Genomic DNA, 27,506 nt, shown 5'->3' on the forward strand with positions numbered 1-27,506 from the left:
TTGTGCTACTAGCACCTGTTACTTACTATTTATTATAAGTTATTATTTCTCCATAGAGTCCCTGAAATAGCCAGTATCCACTGCTTTCATGAGGTATTTTGGCCTATTGTCATAATAAATGGCTTTGTCAATTGTTTGATGTATGTTAAAATGATCTTCAGTTCTATTCATTAATCAGTTGTTCCCTTAAGTATGTATACTCATATATTTACATTCCATTTTTCATAATTTTTGCCAATGATTTAAACTAATCATAGTTATCAAGCATTACATTGTATTATTTTCTTGTTCAATACAGATCAATAACCAATCCCTTTAACTGTATACTAAAAACAATAAAATGCGATTATTCTACATACGAAACTACATTTATTCTATTCTATCACAGCATTCTCTTTTTATCCTTTCTGACTTGATTATATATTAATCGTCATTTTTCTACCAATTTCTATGTTAACAGTTAAGAATAAGTTTTTTTTCCTTTAAGTCATAAAATAAACAGACACATCTGAAATTCTCATGCATACTGTTTCCCCAGGCAAGCACAAATTAATGTTTATCCTTCTATGTGGGAGGGGTGGAGAGCAGGAGAAAGAAAGAAAGAGAGAACACATGTGTATGTGTGTATGTGTGTGTGTGCACACACATGCAACAATATGATTTCAGTTTATGGTAATATGCAGGAAGAAAAGGACAGTTACTACTTTGTAAATTTCTGGCATGAGAAATCAATGTCAATCAAAATCATAAATCACTCTTTCTGAAGAAGATGTATAAAGACTGATTTGCTAGGGAAAAAGTCTACAAACACAGGTAGGTGTTACCAAATAACATAAACATCATAGTTTTTAAGGGATTTCAATAAACACTACAGTTGATAAGGTTATAATTATCATCTAAGATTCTTGCTTTTTTTTAAAATCCCACTTTTGCTGTAACATTGTGACTTATTCAGTGAAAAATAACAATTCTTATCTAAGTGACACTGTAATAAGTATTCAAGAAAGCATTAAAATTAACTCTGCAATTTACTACTTACACAGTGCTTCTACTTGCATTTGTGTATATGCAAAACATGAAGTGAATGCATTTATTTAAGTGAATACATATTTGAATATATAGCTTTCTAATAACCATAAACAATGCTAGAAAATCTAAGAATCCCATCTCTGATCTGCAAATGAAACCCTTAAAGGATGGCATATAACATGCATTTAAACACTCACTGTGGAAGGAATGAAGAATATTGATTGTCCATTCATCTGTTAATCTTCCTGTTTTTGTTATCTGGATACATTTGAGCCGATTTGAAGATTCTCTTGATTCAATCCAACAAATCATATCTTCATTGTAAATAAAATCCAGAGTATGAATTTCATTTCCATTGACTGAGCTCAGGGTTGCCATTTTGCTTCCATTAAGATAGAAAACCTCGATTGTTTCAGAATTTGCAATTAACAGCATAGGCGGCCTATCTGTCGGTTCTGGAATAAAAGAGAAGGAAGCAAGTTTAGCAAAAGACAGTCAGGTTACTTTTTTTGTTTGTTTTTGTTTATTTGTTTAAAAATATTTATATTACTTATGAAAAATTATTCCTGTAGTTTTAATGCCTCTTTAAAACAAAAAAATGCTTACAAAGTATTTATTAATAATTCATATATATGCTTCACTGTGTGTGTGTTTCAGTTCACTTCTTATAGGAAAACAGTCCACTGAGCATTTGTATTCTTCATTTCCTTAGTCATAATGTGTTGTCTAAATGTGGGATGCTGTTATTTACTTTCATTGTTGGTAAATAAAGGAAGCGCTGCTAGTTATTTCCCTAGCAATGATGATGGATCTGGACTGACCTTTCCATATATTTTACAGGCTTCCCTTCTGAGCAAGGGCATGCTTTTTTGAGGTGGATGTATAAGGCCAGAAATTGATTCTCTGGAGCGGAACACACAAAGCGCATGGGCTCATACAAAGAGTACCTGGAACCTAAGCCTCATTGGCTACTTGACTGACCCCAGGAGCCAAACAATCACACATTCCCTTAGTGACTAGATTATGATTACTGAGCCATTTCCTTCCACATTCCTTCCCAATAGTCTGGAAAATAAGACTCTAGAGGTAAAAGGAACCTGTTTAACACTACGTTTTTGAACAATGCCTTGTGTTAGATTTGGTACGGTTTTGATAAATATATACTAATTGACCACAATTTCAATAACTTTTAATATTTATAGGTAACAGTAAAATACCATGTAAAATTAGCGTTGAAAGGGCTTAAATATAAACAATCATATTCAGAAGTAGCTTTTGTGCTAATTAGGGGATAGGAAAAATTTGGAAACCTTCAACTCCTCTTTTTTTCTGCCTACATTCAGTGTGTCAATAAATCTCTGAGTCTGATGTCAAATGCATCAGGAAGTTCACCACTACGACTACTACTACAGTCCTGCTCCAATTGGCCATCATCTCTTAACCAGACAATTACAATAGCTTTCTAACTGGTTCCTTTGCTTCCTATGCCCTCCTCCTCTTTTGTCTATCTCAACAGGATAGCTAGGGCTGCCTTTAAAATGTCAAGGCAGATCAAATCAGTTTTCTGCCCAGTTCCTCAAAGGGCTCTCATTCCAATCAGTAAAAGTTCAAACCTTTATAAGGGCATATAAAGCCCTACCTGGTTTTTATTTTCATTATCTATTTGACCTCTTTTTCTTCATTTCCTTACTACTCTCACCTTTGTTCTCACTCTAGACACACTATCCTTACTGTTCCCTGAACAAGACAGCTAAGCTGCCATCTCAGGGGTTCTTCCTTCTGGAATCATCATCTTCCACACATCAGAAAGGCTGACTTGCTCACCTCCTTTTGGTTATTATTTGAATGTCACCTTTCTGGTGAGGACTTCTCTTAGCACTTTATCTTGTAAAAATCGCAACCCCTATGCTCTCTATATGCCTTTCCTGCTTCATTTTTCACTTATCACCACCAAACATTGCATGTATCTTATTTATCTTTCTGAGTTATTATCGTTCCGCCTCTGCTGAAGTATCTGTAACGTTTAGAGAAAGCCTGGAACCCTAGCAGTCGGTCATTCAACACACATTTCCTAAATAAAGGAAATGGAAATGTGTAACTCTTGCAGAGAGTACTTTAGATACGTTCTATGAAATGTTACAAAATAATTTGGTTTTCTTAGCCTATTAATGGAATCCAGAGAAAGACCGGCTACTCAGAAAATCTCATAAACATCATTCGATCATTCAAGAAGCTGACACTGAGCATTGTAAAGGCAGAACAAGAGCAAGTACATAGACTGTAGCTAATAAATTAAAATGAGTCTAAAGGTATGAAAGTGTTATTTAATGGTCTTCATCGTTTCTGAGGGGAGTAAGGATAGCAGGCTCTTCGGTGTTGCTTTCAGAGATGAGGGGCCTCCGCTGAAGATGATTTATGGTGTCTCATCACAGGCTTAAAACATCAACTCTAAAATGGCATCCCAAGGCCTTGTATGAGTAGCTGAATTTTTATTCCCTAAGGAATTCTATTAATCAAGCCATAGGATTCTTCTTCGCCTTTAGAAAAATACTAAAAGTTTTGACTTAATAAAAGCAACAAAACAAAAATAAACAACGAAAGTTTCCAAAGATTATAAAACTATATTAGCCCAACAGTTTCTATCCAACAGAAAAACAGATTTATCTTGGACTGCCCAGTGTAAGCCAACAAAAAGAGAAGTTTCCCAATTGCTATGATTATTTCCACAGTAAAGTTTTCTCTGCAGCATCAATAAAATTGTGAATTATTTATGCCTAACATAATCTTGTCAAGTGATCCCACTGAGCTTGGTTAGCTAGTTTGCCTCTCTCCTAATTTCTTAAAGCCATCCTGAACCAAGTAATACTTGGCCTTGGCATTCTGTAATTTAGTAACCCAGACTTGGTTACTTTTCCACACTCCTAGCTCCTCCTAGTTGACCTCCTGAAGCCTGTTATGTCATAGATTCCTCAGGTTTTATGAAGGGGTCATAGATGTTTGTGTTATCAGGTTAACAAAGATATACTGTTTATATTAGTGTTTACTCTCTTCATCTGACAACTGAAATGACCTTTGGTGAAACCGCCTCTCATTCAGAAATGAACCAGTACTGGAGGCTTCTTCTTGCCAAGCTTCATGAGAAGTCCAGATGGAGACAATAATTTCTTAACTAGCTACAAGCCAGTAAATTTAAGTATGTCATAAACATTCTTTGGAGAGAGGCTGGAATATGAAGAAGCACCGAGATTCCCCTGAGAAACTGAGATAAAAATGAATTAATGGTCAACACAGGCAATGCTTACTTGACACAACTAATCAATCTATTTGATTTCTGTAGCTGCTTTTTGAATGAATCGGTTGACTGGGTTTAATACAGAACATATCAACCAGTAATTTTAAAGCATCAGATAAACAGAGTACCTATAAAGAGAAAGTCAGATGCTTCATAATCTGACATGGTTTGAATTAATAATGGAGACTAAAAATCCGAATGACATTCTGGAGGAAGGATACTTATAACATTACTTGTAATATGCTTTATTGAGGTAATACTCATATGTCTCTGCTAATGTTTAGCTGTGGTTTCCTTTTTTAGACAAAAAAACAAAAGGCTGGGGTTGGGGGAAGCCATTGAAACACAAGAACCTACAAAAATCCTCAGGGGCTAAGGATATAAATCTTTTTTTCTACTTCATAATGAATGGGGACATAGGCCTGGTGAAAGTAATCTGTCTCTAGCTGCACTGGGTCCGATCTCTAATGTGCATCATTACCTCAAGTTTCCACTTGCCAGCTGAAGAACACCATTAGCTTGGGTAATGAGGATAAAAGACTGGCAGAAATAAATGTGATGCTCTTATCAGATTCCATTCTTAGAAGCAGTGGACACTTTCCCCAAAGGAACAGTTGGAAAGCACATTAAATGACTTCAATCAAAGGAATACCTACATCAACACTTAGTGGAAAGCAATAAATATTAACTTTCCACACAGAGCAGATTGAACCAGAAGAAAGCACTCAGTCAATATTCTAACTTAGAGAACAAAGGTCAAATAAACCTCTGCAAAAGGGCTGCCAATTGATTCATGCTAGAGGAGGAAAGTTGTCCTCATCCTCTTCACCACTCTCCATATGTCAATAGTAAAAAAAAGATTGTTTTCTCTCTCAGAGAGACATGTATTTTTTTTTCCACATGGTTGGAAGGTCATTTTTTTCCCTGTCATCTATATTAATCAGTGACACAATTTTTGAAGACTGATTAGAAAATTGTGAATTAAAAGGAAAATTGGAAACATGGAAAAGCTCATTTGATTAGATCATGAAAATTCTTATTTAAATTTCAAGCCACTACAACCATGCAAACATATTCTTATCCTCTCATGGTCAAGAATATTAAAAGTGAATAAAACTTATTTTTAAGGTTTCATTTAAACTTCATATTCTTCCATTCAATTCTAAGAATACTAATTCAGCTACTTTCCTTTTAAGTGATTGGAATTATGGATTCAGACCCTTAGAAACAAAAATAAATATAAATCTAATAAATATTTATGTATATGATAAAGCTACATATATATACATATATAATATACACACACATTTCTGATTTTCTTTAATCAATCCTGTAATTGTGAGCAATCACCCAGCTGAATTAAGTTGAACAGATGCACGTCAGTATTTGTTGAGTCAAAGATGAAAGAGAAAAGAAAGAATCCCAGGTTCAACTGGATATAAGATTAAATGATGACTTGCACGTAAAGTACTTAATATGAAGAGTCAAAATAAGACTAAAAGTGTGTCAAAAGAGAACACTGTCATCTGTAGGGCCCAAATAAGTTGTTTCTCAACCAAAAAGAACTTAAAGTAATTGAGAGAGGAATTTGAAAACTTTTACTTTAATTTATCATATACAAATTACATAATATCTTTAGAAATAAGGAACATAGGATGAAATTAGAAATGAAAAACAAGAATTTTAACAATGTATAATAAAAAAATCATTCAAACCCCATAGGAATGAACTAGTACTCTGTGAAACAAAATTAAAGTGAATTTTTTAAAATTAAAAACTAACTTCTAAAGTTATTCAAAGAATATAAAAAGTTGAAAATGAAATATTAGCAAGAAATTATCTAGTTAAAAAAAGAGAGAACGGACATAATTCAAATAATAAATCATAAATTAAAGTCAATTGAACCAAACTAAAAATGTAGATAAAGTTAATATCATATAAGTGAAAAAAATATATTGGTTTGAAATATTTTCATTATCAAAACATATATGGCCAAATATATTTCTCTGTTTTCCTCAGCTAATTTTTTAATGGAAAGCTTTCCACTAAAATTAATGATACTTAGAAAAAAGACATATTGTGCCATGTATCAGAGGAAACTATTTTATCACATTTCATAAAAGAAAAAATAAAATGCAAACCAATATGGAAACATTGAAATGCATTAAAAACAGTACAGGGCTAAGCAAAAGAATATATATTGCTATAACTATGTTATAGTTTACTTTAGCACTATCTTTTATTGTCACAATGTATTCATGCTGAACTATTGCTTGGATGAAAATGCTTTATTTATTATATTTTTAAGTATTTCTAGACCTAACACATACAACTAGGACCTGAAGGAGATTATAAAGATTGTCTGCCTTCAAAAAACATATAATCTAGTGCAAAGATGAAGGTAATATTTATATAATATATACAAAGTTCTATAAGCTGGTTTGGTACATTTTAGAAAAGATATAGAATGACATTAAATTTCAAAGAAGGGCTAGATATATCTTGCTATGCTCTGAATGTTGTGTCCTTCAAATTCTTATGTCAGATCCTAACCCACAAAGGTCATGGTATTGGTGGAATGAAGGAGGGTTGGGGAGGTGATTAAGTCATAAACATGGAGCCCTCATGAATGGAATTAGTGTCTTGTAAAAGAGTATCTAGAGAGATTCCCTAGACTCCTCCACCCGTGAGGATATAATATTTCTTCAGCCCAGAAGAGAGCCCTCACCTGATCATGCCAGCACCCTGATCTCAAACTTCCAGCCTCTAGAACTGTGAGAAGTAAATTTTCGTTGTGTATAAACCCCCCAGCCTAGGGTATTTTGTTATAGCAGCACAGATGGACTAAGACATATCTGCTTAGTAGAAGCAAAAGTTCCTTAATAGTGATGGAATTTGATCTCAGCCTTACCTGAATGGAAGAATAGAAATTGGATATACAGAGATGAAAAAACAGATTCGATGAAAACAATGACATGGGATAGACCAGAAGATGTTGCGAAGATATTGACCTTAGTTTTCAATTTTCTGGCAGGTACAGCATGTGTGAGTGGTGGAGGTAATTAATAATGATAATAATAATAGCTAAGCTTTTCTGAGTGTATTTTAGGAGTCAGACACTCTACTACATGCTTCAGATTTATCATTGTTTCCTCACATTTCCGTGAATTAGATGCTAATATTATCCACATTTTAAAGATAAGAAAACTAAGTTCTATAGAGTTTAGGTAACTTGCTTAAGATTATATTGCTACTAAGTGGAAAGAACTGGATTCAAACTCATAGAGCTTATAGTAGCTGAGAAAGTAGGTTGAAGAAAGAATGCACTTGCCATTGGAAGCCAAGATGAAAAACTTGCTTTTAATTTGGGATGCAAGGGGAACAAATTTAAATTTTAGAGAATATAACATGATCAAAATTGCTTTAAGTCAAGTTGAAAATGATACACAGGATATTATATGGTGGGCTAAATATAGTGGGATGGTTGAATTTTCCATTTAATTTTTTAAATTGTTTTTGCTTTTATAGTGGTATAATATAATTCATTCAGATAGGAAGGTAATATGTAAAAGTTTTATTTACACACTTTTTTACACACTGTTATTACATACTTATTTACTGCCTTGATGGTGGTATTCTGGAGTAGGTTTAAAAAGGAGTGAGGTAAAAGGAAAAAGTATTTTTGTTCTTGTTCAGAAACAATGACCATGTGTACTAACACTTCTATTGGAAGAAGATGTTATTAGGAGACATATAGGCTCCAGAGAATCCTCAGAGGTTAAGAACATATTAGGTTCTACATGTGTGAACAGAAAAAGTATTAACTTATTCTTAATTATAAAAACTGTAACTCAACATTATTAAAAAATTTTTTTAAATCTTGTGGATATAGGCATTGGATTCATGGACTACTGAACACAGAAATGCTATTTTAATTTCTCAGAAATAGGTAATAAAAATCTAAAATAGGTGGTCTTGAGTTCTTAAGTAGAGATGGGTTGGTGTATTGAAGCAGAAGTCCTAAACTGAGGTGATTGTTTTATGTAGACAATGAAGGACATGGAGTCAAAGACAATGTGGAAATTTTGATATGTGTAGTGGGAAGAATGATGGTGTTATTAAGAGAAACAGGAAATAAAGTAGAGTCAGTTTTAAGAGAAGATGACAAGGTTCATATTGGCACATTAGTCCAGTGCCTTATTTGGTAATCTTGTCTTCAGCATTGTAAAAACTCACTCAGATGCACTACTGATCAACCTGAATTAGCCCCTATGGAGAAAGTAAAAGTTCCTGTGGCCAGGTTCTCACCTGCCCTGGTCGCCCGCTCACTACACACGTGCAGGCAATACATTGTTACTGACTCTACATAAAGAGCTCCTCCCAGTGCTCACTGCACGGCTGCAGGAGAGTGGAGGGTGGAGTGGTGGCAGCACTGAGGACAGAAACTGAGATGGCTGTGGAGACAGAGAGGCCCAGAGGCAGAGACAGGCTTGCTGCAGGCCGACTCACTCTGAATGGACAGGATTCTAGTGATTGACCTGCCATCATGGGAGTAAAGTGGGGTATAAGCCCTTTCAGCCCAAGAACATTTCATTCTCATTTTTCGGTCTCATTATATCCATCGTGAACTTGTCCAGGGCTGAAACTCATTGGCAAGACAGCCACAGACCTTAAAACAATTTAATGTTTTTTGTTATTTAGAACCTTACTAATAAAATACTGGTACCTTCCTTTAGAGGATATTTCAAATTGAAATGTGATGATTAAAAAGCAATGAAATACGTTGCTTCTCAGGAATAAGGATCATTTTACAAAAACAATTAAAGTCAATTATGTCATACCACACACATACACAAAAAAAGATTCTCATTTCACAAATTAGCAGCTCCCACAATTCCTCTGTTTCTTAAAGAACTGGTCTGCTAGATCAAGGAAGTATTTCCCTTAATATCTGGGAGGCCTTCCTTTGCAAATGGTAAGTGTTCAATCAATGAATGACAGAGAAGTGTTTGAATATGGACCCTATGATATTTTCACAGATATTTTATTGAATTTTTAAATGTAAGAATGATAGTTTATTTTGATAATCAAAATGAATTTGACTAAATAATGCAGGAAATTAAAGAAATTTAACTGGTAACCACTGAAAAGCTACATTAGTAAATCTCAAAATTCCAGAGTATCAGTCATTCAAATTTTAAATTATTGAAAGAATATTAGAAATAGAAGACAGTCTAGGAATGGTCAATTCACAAGACTTACTAAGAAATAGCCAATGATACTTTTGAATCTCTTAGTCATCTTTCTAATAGTAGCAAGCAGGAAAGACTTTAGAAACACAATTTCTTTTTACCAGTTCAGACATGTGTAAGTTATAAATTGGTAATAACTGAGTTTAAAAGGTAATAGATATTGGCTCATTCAAAAATTGCCTTTAAATAACTCTTATTCATAAAACAGCTCCTGTTGAATGCATGGATCTTTTAAAAAGCCACATTAAATTTGTCTCTTAAAAAGAAAATATTCCCTCAGTATTTGCATATTTATTTATTCATTTAACAAATATTTATTGAGCATGGCTAGCTTCCACCAGGCACTGCTCTAGATGCTAGTGATATAGCATTTAACAAAACTAATAAAATACCTGTTTTCATAGAGCTTACATTTCAGTGGGTGAAACAGACAACAAGCAAGTAAACAAATTCTATTTAATATTATTTGGCAGTGATAAATTCTATGAAGAAAGGTAAAGCAATGGTAGTAATTGGGATGCAGGCTGCTCCTTAAAGACAGTAGCCCAATTTAGAATATGGTTAAAAGTTTGAAACAAAGGGTTTGAGAGAAAGAATGTAGTCAAGGATAAGTCCAGTGTTTTGGCTTGAACAGCTGAATGACTGGGGGTGACATTTACCAAGATGGGCAACCTTGGAGAAATAATATTAAGGAAGAGAATCAAAGGTTTGGGATATATAGAATTTGGTATTTCTATTAAATTTCCAAATGGAGATACTGACTTAGGTCCCATTACCTACATGAGTATGGTGTTCAAACAGAGAATTCTGGGCAGGTGAAAAAAATTTTCCAGTCTTAGCCTCTAGATATTTTACAAAACTATGGAACAGGGTGTGTTTTTACAGTCATGATGTAGGATGAGAATACTTAGAAAATCGATAAAGACCTATACAAAGGACAGAACACTGGTTAATGCCAAAAATACTGGCAATATGATAATGTAGCAAAATAACTGAGATAAAACGTCCAGTAAGATAAAAAGGAAACTCTCAAGAATGTGCTAGTTTAAAACAGAAAGGATTCAAGTAGTAGACAAGGATCAGTTAGTAGTGTGCTAAAGTGATAATTGAATGATTAGATAACTGGAGGTCACTACTAACCTTGATAACTGAGGTACAAATGAGAGATAAGAATGTAAGAACCACTGAAGTGGGTTCAAAAGGAAAGGAAAGGAAGTGGAGAAATAGACTACACATTCTGTGAGTTTTTCTATAAAGGGAAAAGAAAAATAGAGTGGTAGCTGGAAAGAAATATTGGCTTAAAGTAAGTTCTTTCTTATCATCTTTACAACACACTTGTGTGCTGATGGGAATGATTCAGGAAAAAAATAAAATATTGATGATTCAAGGAATAAAGAAAATAACTATATTAGACTGAACAAAATGAGTCTAGTTCTTGAACAAGTGAGAGAAGATGTGATTGATGCACAACTGCAGGGATTTGCCTTAGGTAGGAGCAAAATCTGTTTGTTCTTTATTTAAATAAGAGGAGGGTGGAGTCATTAGTTCTAGGTTTAGATAAATTGACAGATTTAATAGAGTTCAGGGTTAGAAAGTTCTCTTTTTTTATTTTCCCATTTTCTCAGGTAAATATGAAACAAGATCATCATCTTAGGATAGTAAGAAGGAGGTTGATGTTTGAAAATTCATTATCTAGAGGTAGAAAAGGGGAAGGTCATTTAATCTACTTTACTGTTTTCTGACAGGGCTCCCAAAGGGTATAAATACAATCTACACTTAAAGATCATAATTTTCTACTTTGCTATCAAAAAGATTAGTTCGAAGTACTCAGTAGTGATTATATACCAAACTTCTAGCTACTCTACTGGTTATTAATGGTATGTTGTCCTAAACTTCTAAAGGCCATGTAGATATAATTTATCTAATAATGTGGCAAAAAATACCTTTCATGGAAGCACAGACGGAGGCTGGATGAGTCCTAGTACTAAGAAGAAATGCTCAAATATATATGCAAATGGAATCAATACAACAGATATCTCTTCTCAGGACTAAAATGACTCTAACCAGTTTGACCATGGAGAATATGCAGAATACTAGCCATCAAACTCAAAGGCAAGCGTGAATCCCAGGAGAAAGAGTACCTAAGAGGTAGTCTCTGTCTCGGACTGCAGCTATTACCTGGGTAATAGCCCCCGATACAGGCAATGCCTTGAAGGCTCTCTGAAAAAAAGAATTTTTTTTTCTTATTAGAAAGGAAAAGAAATTATATTTCTCAGGTTTTAAGCTTTTTTTTTCCCTAAGGATTTCAACAACCATATACATCTACTTTTACCAAATGAAACAAGAGAAAAGTTATATACATATGTATATTCTTTCCTGATCTTAAAATTTGTATCACTTGTAGTTTCTTTGAATTTAAATTTGCCTCACTTATTTTTTCACTATATTTGTCCAATTTTAAGACAAAAACAGGGAGTTAATTGTACAGCAAGATATGATCTATCACACATTCTAAGTGGAGAATTTAATTAATAGTTCAATAACTTCTAGAAAAAAATGAAACAGCATCAGAGAAATTTGTATCGATATGTTGTGTCATTTGTAAAAACAAAATTTATTGTCGAATCTAGGGTCCACGTTTGTGGTCACATAATTCTTTACACCCCAAAGAAGCCCTCAGCTAGGTTGCAGTTAAGATGCTAAGTAGTAAAGAAAATGTAAGACACTCATTTTTTCTATGTCTGATGTTTTCTTAGATTATGAGTAAATCAAAGGTGTCATGATGCATAAGACACCATGCTTCTATTTCCTGTTATCAATCTTGCAACTTTGTTGCTGGAATAATGTCAAGAAATGTGGAAGACTGTGAAAGTATGTCTTCCGGCAAAAAAATAAAAAAATAAAAAAACAGGCAAAAAAAGTACACATAGAATATTCATGAGAAGTTTTATACCTCTACTCTTGACATACTCATTAACAGTGTTTGGGTAGAAAAAAAAAAAGTGTGATGTTTGAGTAATAAAAATTCCACCAGAAATTCTGATCCTGTTCTGTCATGGAATGTGATTTCCAACTGAGTGAATGGCCAGTGAAGATACAGGCTGGGAAATCTTCGAAGGCCAGGCCTGGTTTTCAAATGCTGCCTGGGAAATCTCTAGTTATTTCTATCAAACGTAGGTTTAGGCAATGCTGACTGACGCAGTTGGGGTAGCTCATTCATCCTTCAGCTATATTTGCACAGCAAGCACGCTAGGATTGTACGGTTTTCTGAGGATGGTCTTGGAAAGGGCACATTTATGGAGATACGCATGCAGAGCTCCCTAAACCACTCTGATGTCAATACTACAGCAAAAGCAGCCAGAGCCCTCCATAACAGAATAAAACTGCAAAACATCTCATTTTCCTTGGAATCTCTTCTAACCTTTTGACTTTCTTTTTCTTGATCCTTAACATCCCAGCACCGTTATTCTACTTCCTGAATGTTTAGAAAATCACGTAAAGCATCCAACAAACATTTACCAAGCACATCCTCCATTCCAAGCACTACACTATTTCTCTGCCATTTACCACTTACACAGTTTCCTCCATGCACAAATGACTAAGTAGAGAACAGCACAGCTAGGTTACTATGCTGGTGCTAGTCCACTAGACTAATTCCCAACTCAGAGCTCCTCATATACCATCATGTCATCAAGTGCTGTTCACAATTATACCTCAATGAAATGACCAACTTTGCAGGAACTAGATTTTTGGACTACATAAAAATCATGAATAATGAATCTTTACATGTCAAGCAAGGCATAATCACAGATCATTCTGTAGGAAGCCATTCTCAGCCAGATGGTATACAGAAACAGATCTGATCCACTCGTTTCCTAAGTTATCAAGGTTACTAAGACTTAACACTTTCTTAACCTTTCTTATGAACACTTACATTTTAATATGGGATGTTTAAAAAAGAAAAAAGAAAAACAACGCAATTATATTTTATGAACTTAATTTCACACATTATGAGTGGTTGATAAGACTGATAATCTAAGCAGGAACTCTTCCCTTTCAACACAGGCAACTCCTATTCTCCCCACAATCAGAACCCACCCTGGCAGAAAACCATGGGTGATTTTACCACCTTACAAAAGAAAGTTTTAAACTATGTATTAGTAGATGATTATAAAATTAGAGGTTAGCCAGTAGAAGCCATAGGGAGTCATACTTTGTTTCATTCTTTTTTTCTTCCTTAAGAATTGTAGCAAAGAAAATGAGTATGAAAACATTCCCTAACATAGTCCAGAGGTGTGATTTCATGGATTATACAGGGATTATGATTTGTATTTCTTACAAATAAGAGTTCCTTGTTTAATGAGTCTCCCCCTCCCCAATGAGTAGAATGGCAAAGTATAAACTGTAATAGAATTGCAAAGCTATTTAATGGGCTCTCTTCTCTCACTGCTCTAAGTTGTCTCATAGCAAGGAAGCACACACTGTCTCTCCCACAGTATCATTTAATGTCATGTCACTAAACTGATGAGCCTAAAATTATTTATTTAGTCTACTTTATTCTGCTACTGCTTTAGAGCAATCAGTAAAGTTCTACAGGTTCCACAGAATTAGATGCTGGTTAAAGTCCCTGCCTTCCAGCAAGTGGTCAGGACACTAGAAAATACAGTCCAATGAGCCTGAATTTATCAGGAGTAAAACTGGTAACAGTTTATAAGTTAAACCCCTTTGACTATTACTTGCACTCTTACAGGGTCTATATAAACCTGCTTTCAGCCCTGGGTGCCCACCTTCAACACATTTTTCTGCATCAAAATCACCCTAAATCAGTTATAAGAAAATACGTTAAATTAAGGGAAGGAAACCTTTTAATTTTCAGATTTGACAAGTCATTATTAGAACTCATCTCAAAATATATGTAAAAATCTACAGGAAGTTTTACTGGATACCTATACATATTTTGACCATTACTGTTAAAATATTTTTGTTTCCATATGACAAGTCCTAATGTTTATTTCAAAATTACTAGCTTTTAATGTGTGTCCCATTCCAAAGTAATAAATACTCCACCAGTGACATTCATATTCTAGTATGTCTCCTCCTACAGAGTATCATCGAATAGACATTATTTAAATTAAATTATTTTTAACACACATTTATATCATTTAAATTAAAGTTATCTTTTTTAATTTACATTTTAGATTTTCTTCCACTTGGAAATGTTGATATCAAATGGATAGTTAGACTAGATTACTTTTGACATTCCTCCCAAGTCTGAAACAATTACTTCTATATTTCAGTAGTCAATCTATAAAGTATGGAAAAGAAAACAATTTATCTGCATTGCATGAATTAACAGGAATGAAAAGGCCTCCTGCCTAACATTAATCTCTTCCCCCAACTGCCTTAGGGCCTAAAATCTCCTCCCCATAATAGAGTTATTTCTTAAAGATGCTCTTAAGGTTTGTGAATTTTACTTTAGTTCAGGTATCATATTACAAAGAAGGGATAATCAATTGACTCAGATTAATTTTCCTAATTACTATCAATTGTCACACTGAAAATAAGAACCCATAGGCAAGTTTTGGGAAGAACAGTTAGGGAGCAGCCATGATATGATTCTGTGCTAAACTAGTTCATCACCTTTATAAGCTGCTCTCAAAGTCAGTTGACTGCCTCTCTCTGCCTTCACATAAAAGGCTACTTTCCCTGGAACTTTTATTTTCCCATTATCTAGTAAGGCTTTGCAGAACCCTCTTCTTAGGTCTAGTTCTAGCTTTCCACTGTACCATTTAGGCTTTATATTTTTTTATATTGTTCTTTCTTTCTAAAGCCTAGATATCATTTACATACACACTATCCTGGGCCAGCCCATTCTCACATCCTGTGGCTTCTGAGAGCCCTGGAACTGCTTGACTTGCAGGGAAAGTCATATTCTGGAGTCCAGTAGGGTATTATTGTAGAAGAAGGAAAAAGAGGGGCCAATCTAAGCAGCCAGGTAATGGAAAGTAGAAATGGCAAAGCCTTAAGATGATTGTGATTTAATTTGTAACTTTTTCCCAGTAAATATTAGTCATAGCAACAATATGGTATGATAAAATTGCCACAAAAATTTTAAAAGCTAATGCATCAAATACAATTTTAAATATAATTGAAACCAAAAATATCCTATAAATTTGAGAAAACTAAAGCAAAATTGATAGTTTTCCTTTGAATTGTACAATACATTGGTTCAAAAATCCATGTGATCTTTAGAACTAGTCAGTCATATGTTATGGACTTGTGCTCATTTACTGTATTACTACCAACTCAACATTCAAACCACAGGAACAATCCCATGGAAACTGTATATTTTTCAAACTCTATAAGCCAATATTGTCATCAAGCCAAATGCCTAGAGGTGAAGGAATTTATATATTCCATCATCAGTTCTAGAGTCATCAAATGTCCTTGATTCAGCATTACATATCATGTACCAGCCCTTTCAGGTTACACTCCGTTTTTGTCAGATATCCTCTCTATGTAGAGGAGAAGTGTCCCTTTGTTTAGGGTTTATTTTATTACACTCTACTTGTGTACCCACAATAATACTGAATATTGTATGGATCAATAGTAACAGCAAAGAACAAGCCTTCTACTTCTTTAGTCCATCAATATTTAAAATCAGAGCTCTCAATAGTAGAAAAAAGAGGAACACATACATGACCTAATTTTTCTCAAGGATTGCCCCCAAAATAAATAGGGTTTCATAAAGTAAATCAGTAATTCAAACAAGTGAACTAAGAAGTAGAAGAGTTTCTTTTTTTTGTAATTCTGTATACAAATGTTTTGTGAATTATTAAACACGCTACCTCAGAGAAATGTTGAAATTATAACATGAGGTGGTATCGTAGAGGGAGACATCAGCAGCTTGCTAAACAAATCCAATGCTTTGCTCAATCTGGACTTGAACAAGAGTCCTGTCCCATGACTAATTTACCAATTGCTAATAAAAATAGGTAGGGGACATTCATTAATTGATCACAACATTATAACGTGAAAATACATGAAATGAAACCAGATTTGGGGGAAGTTGGAAGAAGCCAGATGGAATACTGTGTATAATATCTCCTTACATTATTCTCAAGCTAATTCAGCCCACAAAAATTAGCATTATCTTATTGTTACTAGCACATCTCCAGGCTATTTCATTAGAAAAAAACAATACTTAGTGTTTATTATAAGCTGAATACTGTGTAGAAACTACAGGCTTTATTTGCAGTAAGAGGCAAAAAAAAGGCAACTTAGAAATACAAAATTCAAACATTTAAGAGTAGAGCATTCATTTTAGTGATTGTGATTAGAAATAAGCTAATTCCTTCTCATCCTTTCCTTTCCTTCCTTTTGTCCTTTTTCCTTCCACAAACATTCATTGGTACCTGTCTGTTTCAGGTAATCATCAGAACTGAATGAATAACAATGACCCAATCTGACAAGTTCTGTAGTCTTATAATGCTTACATTATTCTGAGGAAATCAAATGATAAATAAATACATACATGAATTTATTTCAAATGGTAGTGCTATAAGGAAAATAAAACTGAAAAGTCATATAATGATGGAATAGGAATACATAAATAATTACAATTAGAAAATAAGATAGTTATGGAGAGGGTATACACCATCAGTGGAACAGTCAGAGAAGGTCATTCTAAATGTTGACATTTTAGCCAAAGCTTGAATGATAAGAATGTGATTATCAAAGATAAAAGCATTGCAGGCAGATAACACAGCACATGGAAAGATCTCAAGGGCAATAGCAATGTGCTGGAAGAAGGACCAGGAAACCAGCATGACTCATGATGAAAGGAAAAAGTAGTGGGAGATGAGATTGGAAACGTAAATGGTACCAGGCCATTAGGCCCTTACAGGTCCTGTGAGAAGTTTGGGTTTTGTTCTCAAGGTGAGAGAACATTATTGGGAAATATTTATAAGCAAGAGAATGACATGATCTGGCTTACATTTTAGCAGATCACTTTAACTATTATGTGCAATATGAATTTTTGTGGGAAAGCAGAAGCTCAAAGAAACTAGTTGAAAATCTGTTGCATAGTTCAGGAGTTGGGTAATTCAAATCAATTCATTCATTTCTTTTGAACAGGTTTTTGCTAATTAGAAACTTGCTGAAATGGAAGGAGTTTCACTAAAATAGTGCTCTGGATTTCTAAGTATGGATCAGTAAACTGAAAAATTTATTCCTCAAAGACCCTATTCCTTTATCACATCTCCAGTGAAAAGGAACTGCAAGAAGGAAATAAGAAATCATAGGAGGGCAAAAAAAAGATGATGACTTACCATGTTTGGCTTTGCAAGATCTGTTATCAGGCTGCATTATGTAGCCCTCCACGCAACTGCAAGCATAGGATCCGTATGTATTTATGCAGGTCTGGCTGCAGGTACCATAAATAGCACACTCATCTTGATCTAAAAGGAAAATTGGCATCATTTCTAAGATTTATTGTTGGGCATTTTATATCTCCTTGAAGAAAACATTTTTTTTTAATTTTGGAAGTAAATTATTGTTTTAAAAAGGAAGCCCCAACTCCAATAATTCTTAAAAACCACATAAAAAGTCAAATTCATTGTTGCTTTAATAGTTACAGAGATACAAGATCAAACTTAATATCCAATCTTTTATTTTAAGAGGTCTTATTTGCATAAATAAATGATCAGGGTCCCTGGACAGGGTAGAAGTCCCTGGATATTTTTGCAATGGTATAAAATACATTCTGCTGAATATCTGGTAAATAGTTCTAGTGTTTATGACATTGACTTTTTCACTATTTTAACAAATAATTAGTTTAGTAACATGGTTCTCAATGAAAATACTAAATAAGAATTCTGAGCCAAACTATTCAAACCACCTTGCTAATTCAAAAAAGGGAAGCTATTGAGTATTTGTTGAAAAGAGAAATTTCATCTTAATCAAATTTTATTTTAATATCTATAGTCCTTCTTCTATTCCCTCCCTCCTTCCTCCTTGCATATTCACCCCTATAACATCTTGTTCAAATCTCTGTAAATAGAAGGTACCTATGTTTCTTAACCAACCAGGTAAATTAAAAAAAAAAATCTGTCAGCTAGTAATTTAAATAAATGTATATTCAGTCTGTCTTGTTAGCACTATACTAATCTCTGAAGAAACCAAAATTGATAAAACATTTTTCCTTCCCCTAAGTGAAACAAGTCTAGTGAAATATAATTTTGATTGTACACATTTCCTTACTCTAGTTAGGAGGCAAACATTGAGAAGCAAGTGACCCTATTTGTACATGGAGGGAGAATGTTAAATGAAGGCTGCATCTTGAGGTGAGTTGAAAAGATGAGTCAGATTTCCTTAGATGAATTAAAAAGGGGTGAGATGGAAAAAGGCATTCCAGTTAAACAAAAGAGCATGTAAAAAGGCATTGAGATGACAAGAATGATTTCAGAGAAGTGTAAGGAGTCACACAGAGTAAGGGCAGACAATGGGAAGTGCTAAGAGATGAAACTAGGGATGTAGTTTTGGAACTAGATAATGAAATTATTTGCTAAAGGGTTATACATTATCCATAGGCATGAGGAAGGTATTAATTAGCTGAGCCATATAGTCACCTTTGTATTTTAAAAATGGACAAATTCATAAAAAATGGATTGTGGAATGTAGAGAAGAGATCTTGGAAAGTTAGTCATGTACTAATTTCCTACAAGAAATTGTATATTGAAGTCATCTTATTTAACTAAGTCAGTCATAGTGGGAATGGAAAAGAAAGAGGGAGTGGACTTAAATGTTTAAGAAAGAATAGACAACATATGAAGACTGATTGGATATGATAGAAGTGAATGGTGGTCTAATTTATAAGATGTGTAGATTTGAATGGACATATCATGGGAGGAGAATATGAATTTGATTTGGATGTATTAAATGGAGGTGTCTGTAGGGAAGGCACCCTTGAGTAAATGCTTAATAAGTAGTTGGAAACATGGGACCAGTATATATGGTGAGATCTATTCTGGAGTATGTGAGAGTCAATAGCATATGGATAATAGATTTGTTTTTTAAATAGCAAAGGGTTATATCCCACAGAGAGAGAAAGGGAAAGAGGGAAAAGCTCTGCTAGAGCAAAATCCTGCAAGATACCAATATGTAAAGAGTGGTTTAAGAAAGAGGAATCCATGGTACTCCTTCTAAGGAGACTTCAGGAAAAGTTTAAGAAGTTAAAAAGGCAAGCTTTTCAAGCATATCAGAGTGCTCCAAAGTGTTATATAGTATGAAGAAATCCAGTAAGATAAATACTGAAATTGCCATTTGGATTTGGCATTAAAACATTGGTGTAGTGACTCTGGTGCAGTGAAGGGGGGAAAGGGGTCACTGCCATCATTGGAAGGTAGATATTCTTAACTGCAATATGCTTTTGTTTTGCTGAGTCACTAAATGGGATAGGATATACCAATGATGGCCTATTAACAGAGTTTGGTCACTGGAGCTTGGAAATACTGAAATTGAAGAGAATTTGGGACTCCTGGAAGCAGATTTGGATAGAAGTGGTGAAGGAAAGGGACAGATTTAAAAGGAAGAGGAGAGAGAAGTTAACAAGATGGTTTGAGGTTGTAGTGTTAAATGGATTAAACTGCTGTGGTATAATTAAAATGTGTATTTAGTTTTTGTCCTCAGTTTCAGGCACAGAGTTCCCAAAACCCTTGTAATTTTCTGAACATAGTCTTTTGTTATTTATAATGAACCTGCTTGGAATTCACAAGAGAATAATGAGGTGACTCAGGGTGGGAACACTATATCTCAGGATGCAGGCTGGTTACCAGAAAGACCAATCACATGATTAAAGTGTGGAGACTCTCAGCCCCCCAAGCTAAGAAAAGAGTTTACTAAAGAAAAGCAAAAGGATTGCTGAGTTGCTAGAAGCCATTTAAATTGGGAAACTATGCATTTGTAGGACACTAATTTGCACTTTTTCAGATTTCTTTAGCTTCATGTAATAGCTTAGATTCATGGATGGCTTGTTTGAAATAACTAGCTTTGGGGATAGGAAGAATAATTTTTGGAGATAATTCTAGAGTGATAATGAAAGATATTAAAGCTTGTATTTTGAAGTCCAGCCCTTAGTGGCAGAAATGATTCTTACCCAGTTCAGTCTTTCTGATATAGTTATGCTGTCCAGGAGAGCAATAAGACTAATGATTTCTTTTGGTTCTTTCTCCTTAGCCAGAATGCACTATGACATTGATATAATTCTGTAAAATTGGCTGCAAGGAATAGGCATGTCATTACTCATAATGCTGCCTCTTTCTCTCTTTATGGACAGAGAAAATCCTGAAAATATGGCATCAAAAAGATATAAATGATGCTCATACTTGGACATTCAGGAGTGCAGAGAAAATAAAAGAGTTCCTCTCCATTGGTGACCTTCCATAATGATTGTGTGCAATTCCTTATTAAAGGCCAACAGAAGAAATGGATTATGATTATTTTAAGGATTTAATTAAGGGATTCAGGAAAAAGAGAGCCACACAAAAGGAGCTGAAAATGCTTACTTTCCCAGGAGTCAGGTGTAAGCAAAAGACTGAGTAAGAGATAGTACAGATGTATCAGCCTGGCTGTGTGGAGGAACTGGAAACTGCAGGCATGTCCAGACATATTCATATCTGGCTGACTTTTGTGATTATAAGGTGTCCAGAGTTACCAGATAAGATTTTTTCTTTCAGAGAGTCTGAACTTTTGTATGTGATATTCTTAAATATTGTTTTAAAAATTATGTGAGTCATCTAAATATAACAGTTTCATCTTCTGATAGATTATGCAGGCTATGGTTCCAATAAACATTTAATCATATATGTGTCTATGACTCTTGCATTATGCAGAAAACATACAAGCAATAAAATAAAAATGGCCCAGATATGCATTAAAAAGCAATAAATCTCTTCAAGAATGAGTGGGGCCTTCCAGACCTGAGTTTTAGTCCCAAGTCTACTACTGAGAAGATCAATGGAGTTAAGAAAGTCACTTAATCTCTCAGGGTCTCACTTTTCTCAGTTTGTCATAGGGATTTTGAACAATATTCTCTCTGAGGACTCTTTCACCTTTAAGACTCCATTTTAAGGTAAAAGTGATACTATTAAAGCAAAGGTTTAAAATAATCAGCAGAGCACCAATTTCTTTGGAAAATATTCTGTTTACTAATGTCTCTAGGAATGCAGATTTTCCTCAATTTTATATATAGATTCTATATTTTTATGGTTTCTATATATAGATGCTAAAAACCATTGTGAATATATCAAATTTATACACATACAAACATATGTATAACTGGAGGCAGAGTAGAGAAGTAAACTACAATTGTTCGGTATGGCAGAGTGGAGTCATTTCAGAGTAAATATTCTTATAGAGCATTTACAAAAGCAAGAAAGGAGACATTAAATATGTATATGTATTTGTATATATATATTTAAGTGTATATATATATTTGTGTGTGTGTTCATCATTAATATTGGCAAAATGCCAAAGACCAGAATTACCAATCCAAAAATTGTAAAGAACATTAGATGCTTATTAACCTAGCTTAGTTAATAACAAATATCTCCTACACTGCACCTATATAATAGACACAAACATTCAGCAAGTTAAAATAATTACATCTAATATTTTAATGGTTAACCAAAGCACTCTTATTGTTGACAATTTCCCATGTTTGTCATTTTTGCAATATGAACTAGAAACATATATATGTATATAATTGCTTATCTGTAATGTTTATGGACGTGGTTTTGGAGAAGTATTAACTTTTATATCTAAAACAAAAAAATTAACATAAACATGTGTAAAGCATATGGTAGGTGCTCAAAATTATTAAATTCATGTTAACTAAGCCTCTGTTAAAAAGAAAACGTATGGATTTACAGGTTATACTTACCTTTACAGCTTCTTCCATCTTCTTTGACTTCAAATCCGTCCTCACAGTAACATCTTGTACTATTTTTGATCATTGCACATTTATACTGACAATTCAGTTGTTGACAATTGGGTAACAGTTCTGTGTAGGAAGAACAAAGATATTATCTCTATATAACTGTACACATGTGTATTGTTTACATTTAAATATTGGTAATATTTACTCAGTGATTATATTGTTTTGACTGGTCTCAAAACTTCTGTGATTAGTCCAGAAAACAAACAATATCTATTCCTTCTCAAATACGCTGGTCTGCATTTGTTTGAAGTATTGTTAATAAAATTTCAGATCAATCTGTTCAGTGTTTCACTTGTAAGGTTATTATGTATGTTTAAAGTCACAAATCCTTTCAAATTCTGTTAAATTAAATTATTTCAAGACGAAAAATGTCAATTCAGTGTTTGATTTCACCATTTATGCCTTTCCTATCTGACACATCAATTGATTTTCTATCTTTTGAGGGCTTGTTTTGATTTAACAACCCATGTGTAACCTTCACAGCAATCAATGTGAATATATTCCATTTCAGTAATTTATCTTTCATTGGTGGCAACATATTAGACAAATACTGGACATAATATATTTCATTATATCTGAACTCTTTCAGAGCAAATACATTATTGAAGCAAAAGTCAGTAACCCTCAAAGCAAATTAGGATTCAATATGATAAATGCATGAATTAGTGATAAAGTGACAAGAGCATATTCATTGCACAAGTAATTTCTAATGCGAATAAGATTTGCTAAACTAGAAAAATATATGGATAGAATGTGTGATTGATTTTATAGTCTGAAAATAGGGTTTTTAATATATTGCCACAATCTCTTTTTTCTCTCAGGAAAAAATAATTCGGATTTTAAAGATTAAAGTTAAATAATTCAAAATATGTTGATATATGCCACAGGTTTAGCTGGAACTTCAGAAAAATTACAGTAAAAATATATGAAAAGATCAATGTGGAAAAGAAGAGCTAAACATTCCAAACTGAATATTTGATGTTTTGCTAAAAATTTAATCATCTGTAGTATTTTCTTAGCTTAATTACTTTTAAAGTTTTTTATGCAACTACTTTATCTTCTCAAGACTCCACTTGCATATGATCTTGCTTTCTACCTCTCTGAGAAAATAAAAGCTATCAATGGAGAGTTCCCACAGATTTATGCACCACAGTTACCCACCTCTGCATATCCTTAGTGTTCTTACTTTTCGCATGTAGTTGAATTTGTAATCAAAGTCCCCACCCCAATACCTGTGCACAAATCCTGTCCCCTCTCATATACTCAAGAAAATCATTTCACCTATTCTCTTCTTCCTCTCTTATTATTATTTTTTAGATGTATTAGATAAAACTAGGACCCCTGTCTGTTTTTGTCAATTAAGTTCTACTGGCACATAATCATGCCCATTGGTCACATTGTCTATGGCTGCTGTTACATTACAAAGGCACAGTTGACTTGTTCCAGAGACCCAGGATCCACAAAACCAAAATATTTACTATAGCGCTTTACAGAAAGTTTTCTGGCTCCTGTATTAGCTCATTCTCAGCATCAAACATGTTCTTGTTTTCCCCAACTTACAAACAGAAAACCTCTACCTCACTTTTCCTGTTATTCACCACTGCCCAAATCCTCTATTCTTCTTTATAACAAAACTTAAAAAAAAAACTTAACTTGCTGTCCCTCGCTTCTCCTCTGTTTCTATTTTAAACCCACTGTGTCAAGCCTTCATCCGCATTGCTCCAGAGAAGAGAACCTGATGTTGGTAAGTACAATGGCCTTTTCTCAGTCGTCCCCTTAGTTGACATACCAGCTGCATTTGACGGTTAACTACTTCTCCTGGTACACATTCAGCACTTTGCTTCTAGTGCTCCATACTTTCAGATTTACTCCTTTCACAATATCCATGGCAGGGCCCCCCTCTTCTTATCAACCTCCTAAGGTTGGAGTGCCCCAGGGCAGAAACTGAAGCATTTTCCTCTGGTCTAGAAAGTAGCATGCCTGTGCCTCTGACTGCGACATACTACTGCACCAAAGCTGAAAGCTTGCTGTACCCTCTTCAGCTTCTAATTTTCACTGCTCTGATTACAATCAATATTTTTATACTAAATTTATTATTCTTTCAAATACCTGGAACAATTGCTGTTTCTTTTCTGTTTCTTTCATATAAATACAACCAATAAAAAAATCAACCATATTTGATTTGTAGGTGTGGATTTTGGGTCCATGCTAATTATATGCTAATATAAATGTTCGTATTCATATAATGTATAAAGACAAGTAATTTGGTCTGTAAATGGATAAAAAATATGGAATAAATGCTTCTTTTGAAATTAGTGCATTTTTTATTTGTATTACAGTAATTATTTATATTTTGGTTTCTCTGACCAATATCTATTGCTACAAATTGTAAACCTAATGTATGTCAAGTTCTTTAAATACACAATCTCTTTGAAATCCCACAGCAGTCAAACATACAGATTTTATTGTAGTTTACATTTTACAGATGAAAAACTGATGGCTGATAATTGACCGAAGATTACACAGCAAACATGTGATGGAGCTGGCACTCAAAACAAAACCAGTCTGACCACGAAGCTTTTGTTTTTAATAATGCCTCTAAATCCACTGTATAATTTGGTAAAGTTGGAACCATGATGTATCTTTTTGTGTGTGGGGGGGACTCATTCTAGGCCTAGTAGTGGCCTATAGATACAAGAAATGTTTCATAATTTTTATAGGAAGAATAAATCAATAAAATAGCTTAACCCTAAAAATGAGGATTAACATTCTCTGGTGTCATTTCTAGTCCATTAAATTAAACTAGATCCTAAAGATAGTTCATTCAAGTAAAGTAATTGAGTTGTCAAATCTTGTTTGATTATGGTGGAATCAGTCCAAAATTGTCTTGAATATATATGGTACTTTAGTTCAACATTGACTGAACACCTAGTTAATGCTAAGCACTCTGCTGGAGTTCCATGGAGGTAAAATTGTGTTAAGGGAATAAAGGTAGTACAACAGGAGTGTGGAAATGGGTGTGGCTAGGTACAAAGGACAAAAATGTAGACAACAGCTATAATCCACAGCAGAAAACCCATATGTTCAATACAAGTACAAGCAGTGTGAGCTGAAAGGAGAAGGATCCACCCAGAAACTAAAAAGAGAGAAGGTATTTGGCAAATAGTTGTGAAAGAATGTTAAGCTGAAATTTAAAAGATGAGGCACTCAGCAGTATTTATGAGCATTTATTTCAGATAAAGTGGGCAATATGAGAAAATAAATAAAAAGACATGAAAGCCTGCAAGAAATATGGACAATGATAAATAACCCTGTGGGATAATCCATAGTGTTTGATGTAATAGGATATGGGGCTAGAGTTATTGCTAGAGCCAGGTCAAAGTGGATTAGTTCTTAGATTAAGCAGAGTTTAATAAAGGGAGTCATTGCTGGCTATTGAGGATGGAAGTGATATACTATGACTTACATTGTTTGAAAGTACCTCATAACAAGGAGAAAGATGCACAAAAGATAGTGAAGGAAGAAAAACTATCTAAAAGGCTAGAAATGGCAAAGACAAATTAAGACTACAAATATTTAGATGAATGGATGAGCAAAAACTTGATGAAAACTAAATGACACTGAGCTAATAGCACCAATAAAATGAATTAAAAATTACAAGAGGGTTGGAAGCTTGGGAGAAAATACTGAGTTTGCCCTTGACTGTTGAGTTAAAATGTTGACAAGATAATGGCCAGGAGGGAGCTCAGAACATGAGTCTATGTAAGAAAAGAACTGCAGTGGAGATGTAGATTTGGAAGTCACAAATATAAAGTTGTTCATTGAAACCCAAAGAGGAAATAATCTTCCCTTATAAAGAATATTTATGATACAAACAAAACCCAGAGAACTTCTACATGTGAAAGACAAGCAGGAGAGATGTCAACAAAGAAAACTGACAAATAATCAAATACATAGATGGAGAACCTAGAAAGCTTCATAAAACCTAAGAAAGAACAGTTCATGGAAAAGAGAAGATTAATAAATGTTAAACTCTTAGAGAAATATTCTTGGGTACAGCCAAAAAAGCACACCGGCGTTTTCTAATAATGTCAATTCAGACCTTTAAAAAGATTTTCAGTGGAGCAGAAAGGACAGAGATAAATGTATAAGGAGTTGGGACAGGAAGAGGAAATAAGTTAAGGTTTCTCACAGGAAAGACTTAACCATGATATAAAATAAAGAGAATGAAGGTAGAGGTATGACCTACTTCACTTAGTCTGCACTTTATTTTTAAGGCAGGCATATTAACTCAGTGCTTTAAATGTATTATTTTTCCACTTAATCCCTATAGCCCACTCCTTCTCTTCTGACTCAATCCAAAGTAGAAAATCCACAGACTGTGGGTTCCATCTTTCTGCCCTCTCCAATCCTGAAACACAAGGAGTACAGAGAGGACAATCCATGTGGAAGGAGTCACCAACATGAGTGCAGTGATGGAGAGAATTAAGGAGAAAAAGAGAAATGGTGAAAAAATGGATATGAAATACTAGACCTTACACATGGTTTTGAGTATTAACTGGGGATCTAGTGGTTAAAAACACAGAAGAGACAAGGCAAACTTAGCTTTTGGTTTATTGAATTTATTCTGTATGATATTTTATGTATATTCACAGAGATAATAGAAAAATGACTTAACAGTATATGATACCAGGTGGAAAGGTACATATTGATCCTTCTAACTGATCATGAAGAACTACGAAAAACTAGTAACATGGAAAACTAAAATTTTAAATTTGGCTTGACAATTATTGTAATGTTATCTATCTTAACTGCATACAATTTATGCTTAATTACATGCAACACTATAATGATTATGTAAATAATTAAAAGCACATCAGATTAATTTTGTTAGAAAGCTTATTTGAGTAGAACAGAAATTTTGTACTTGAATCAT

At 34.0% G+C, this 27,506-nt stretch overlaps 1 protein-coding gene across 6 annotated transcripts in view; it reads right to left on the reverse strand.

Moving 5' to 3' along the window:
* The window catches only part of LRP1B (LDL receptor related protein 1B), a 1,876,014-nt gene that overhangs the window by 998,449 nt on the left and 850,059 nt on the right, over positions 1–27,506 (reverse strand). For all 6 annotated transcript variants that reach the window (XM_073241389.1, XM_073241391.1, XM_073241392.1 and 3 more), the window contains exons 4-6: positions 22,514–22,633; positions 17,904–18,032; positions 1,227–1,484 (exon numbers count right to left, since the gene is read on the reverse strand). In XM_073241389.1, coding sequence (XP_073097490.1) covers positions 1,227–1,484; positions 17,904–18,032; positions 22,514–22,633 — 507 coding nt within the window. The remainder of the gene's footprint in view (positions 1–1,226; positions 1,485–17,903; positions 18,033–22,513; positions 22,634–27,506) is intronic.

The sequence above is a fragment of the Manis javanica genome, chromosome 7 (genome assembly GCF_040802235.1).
Source record: "Manis javanica isolate MJ-LG chromosome 7, MJ_LKY, whole genome shotgun sequence".
In the NCBI taxonomy this organism is placed as follows: domain Eukaryota; kingdom Metazoa; phylum Chordata; class Mammalia; order Pholidota; family Manidae; genus Manis; species Manis javanica.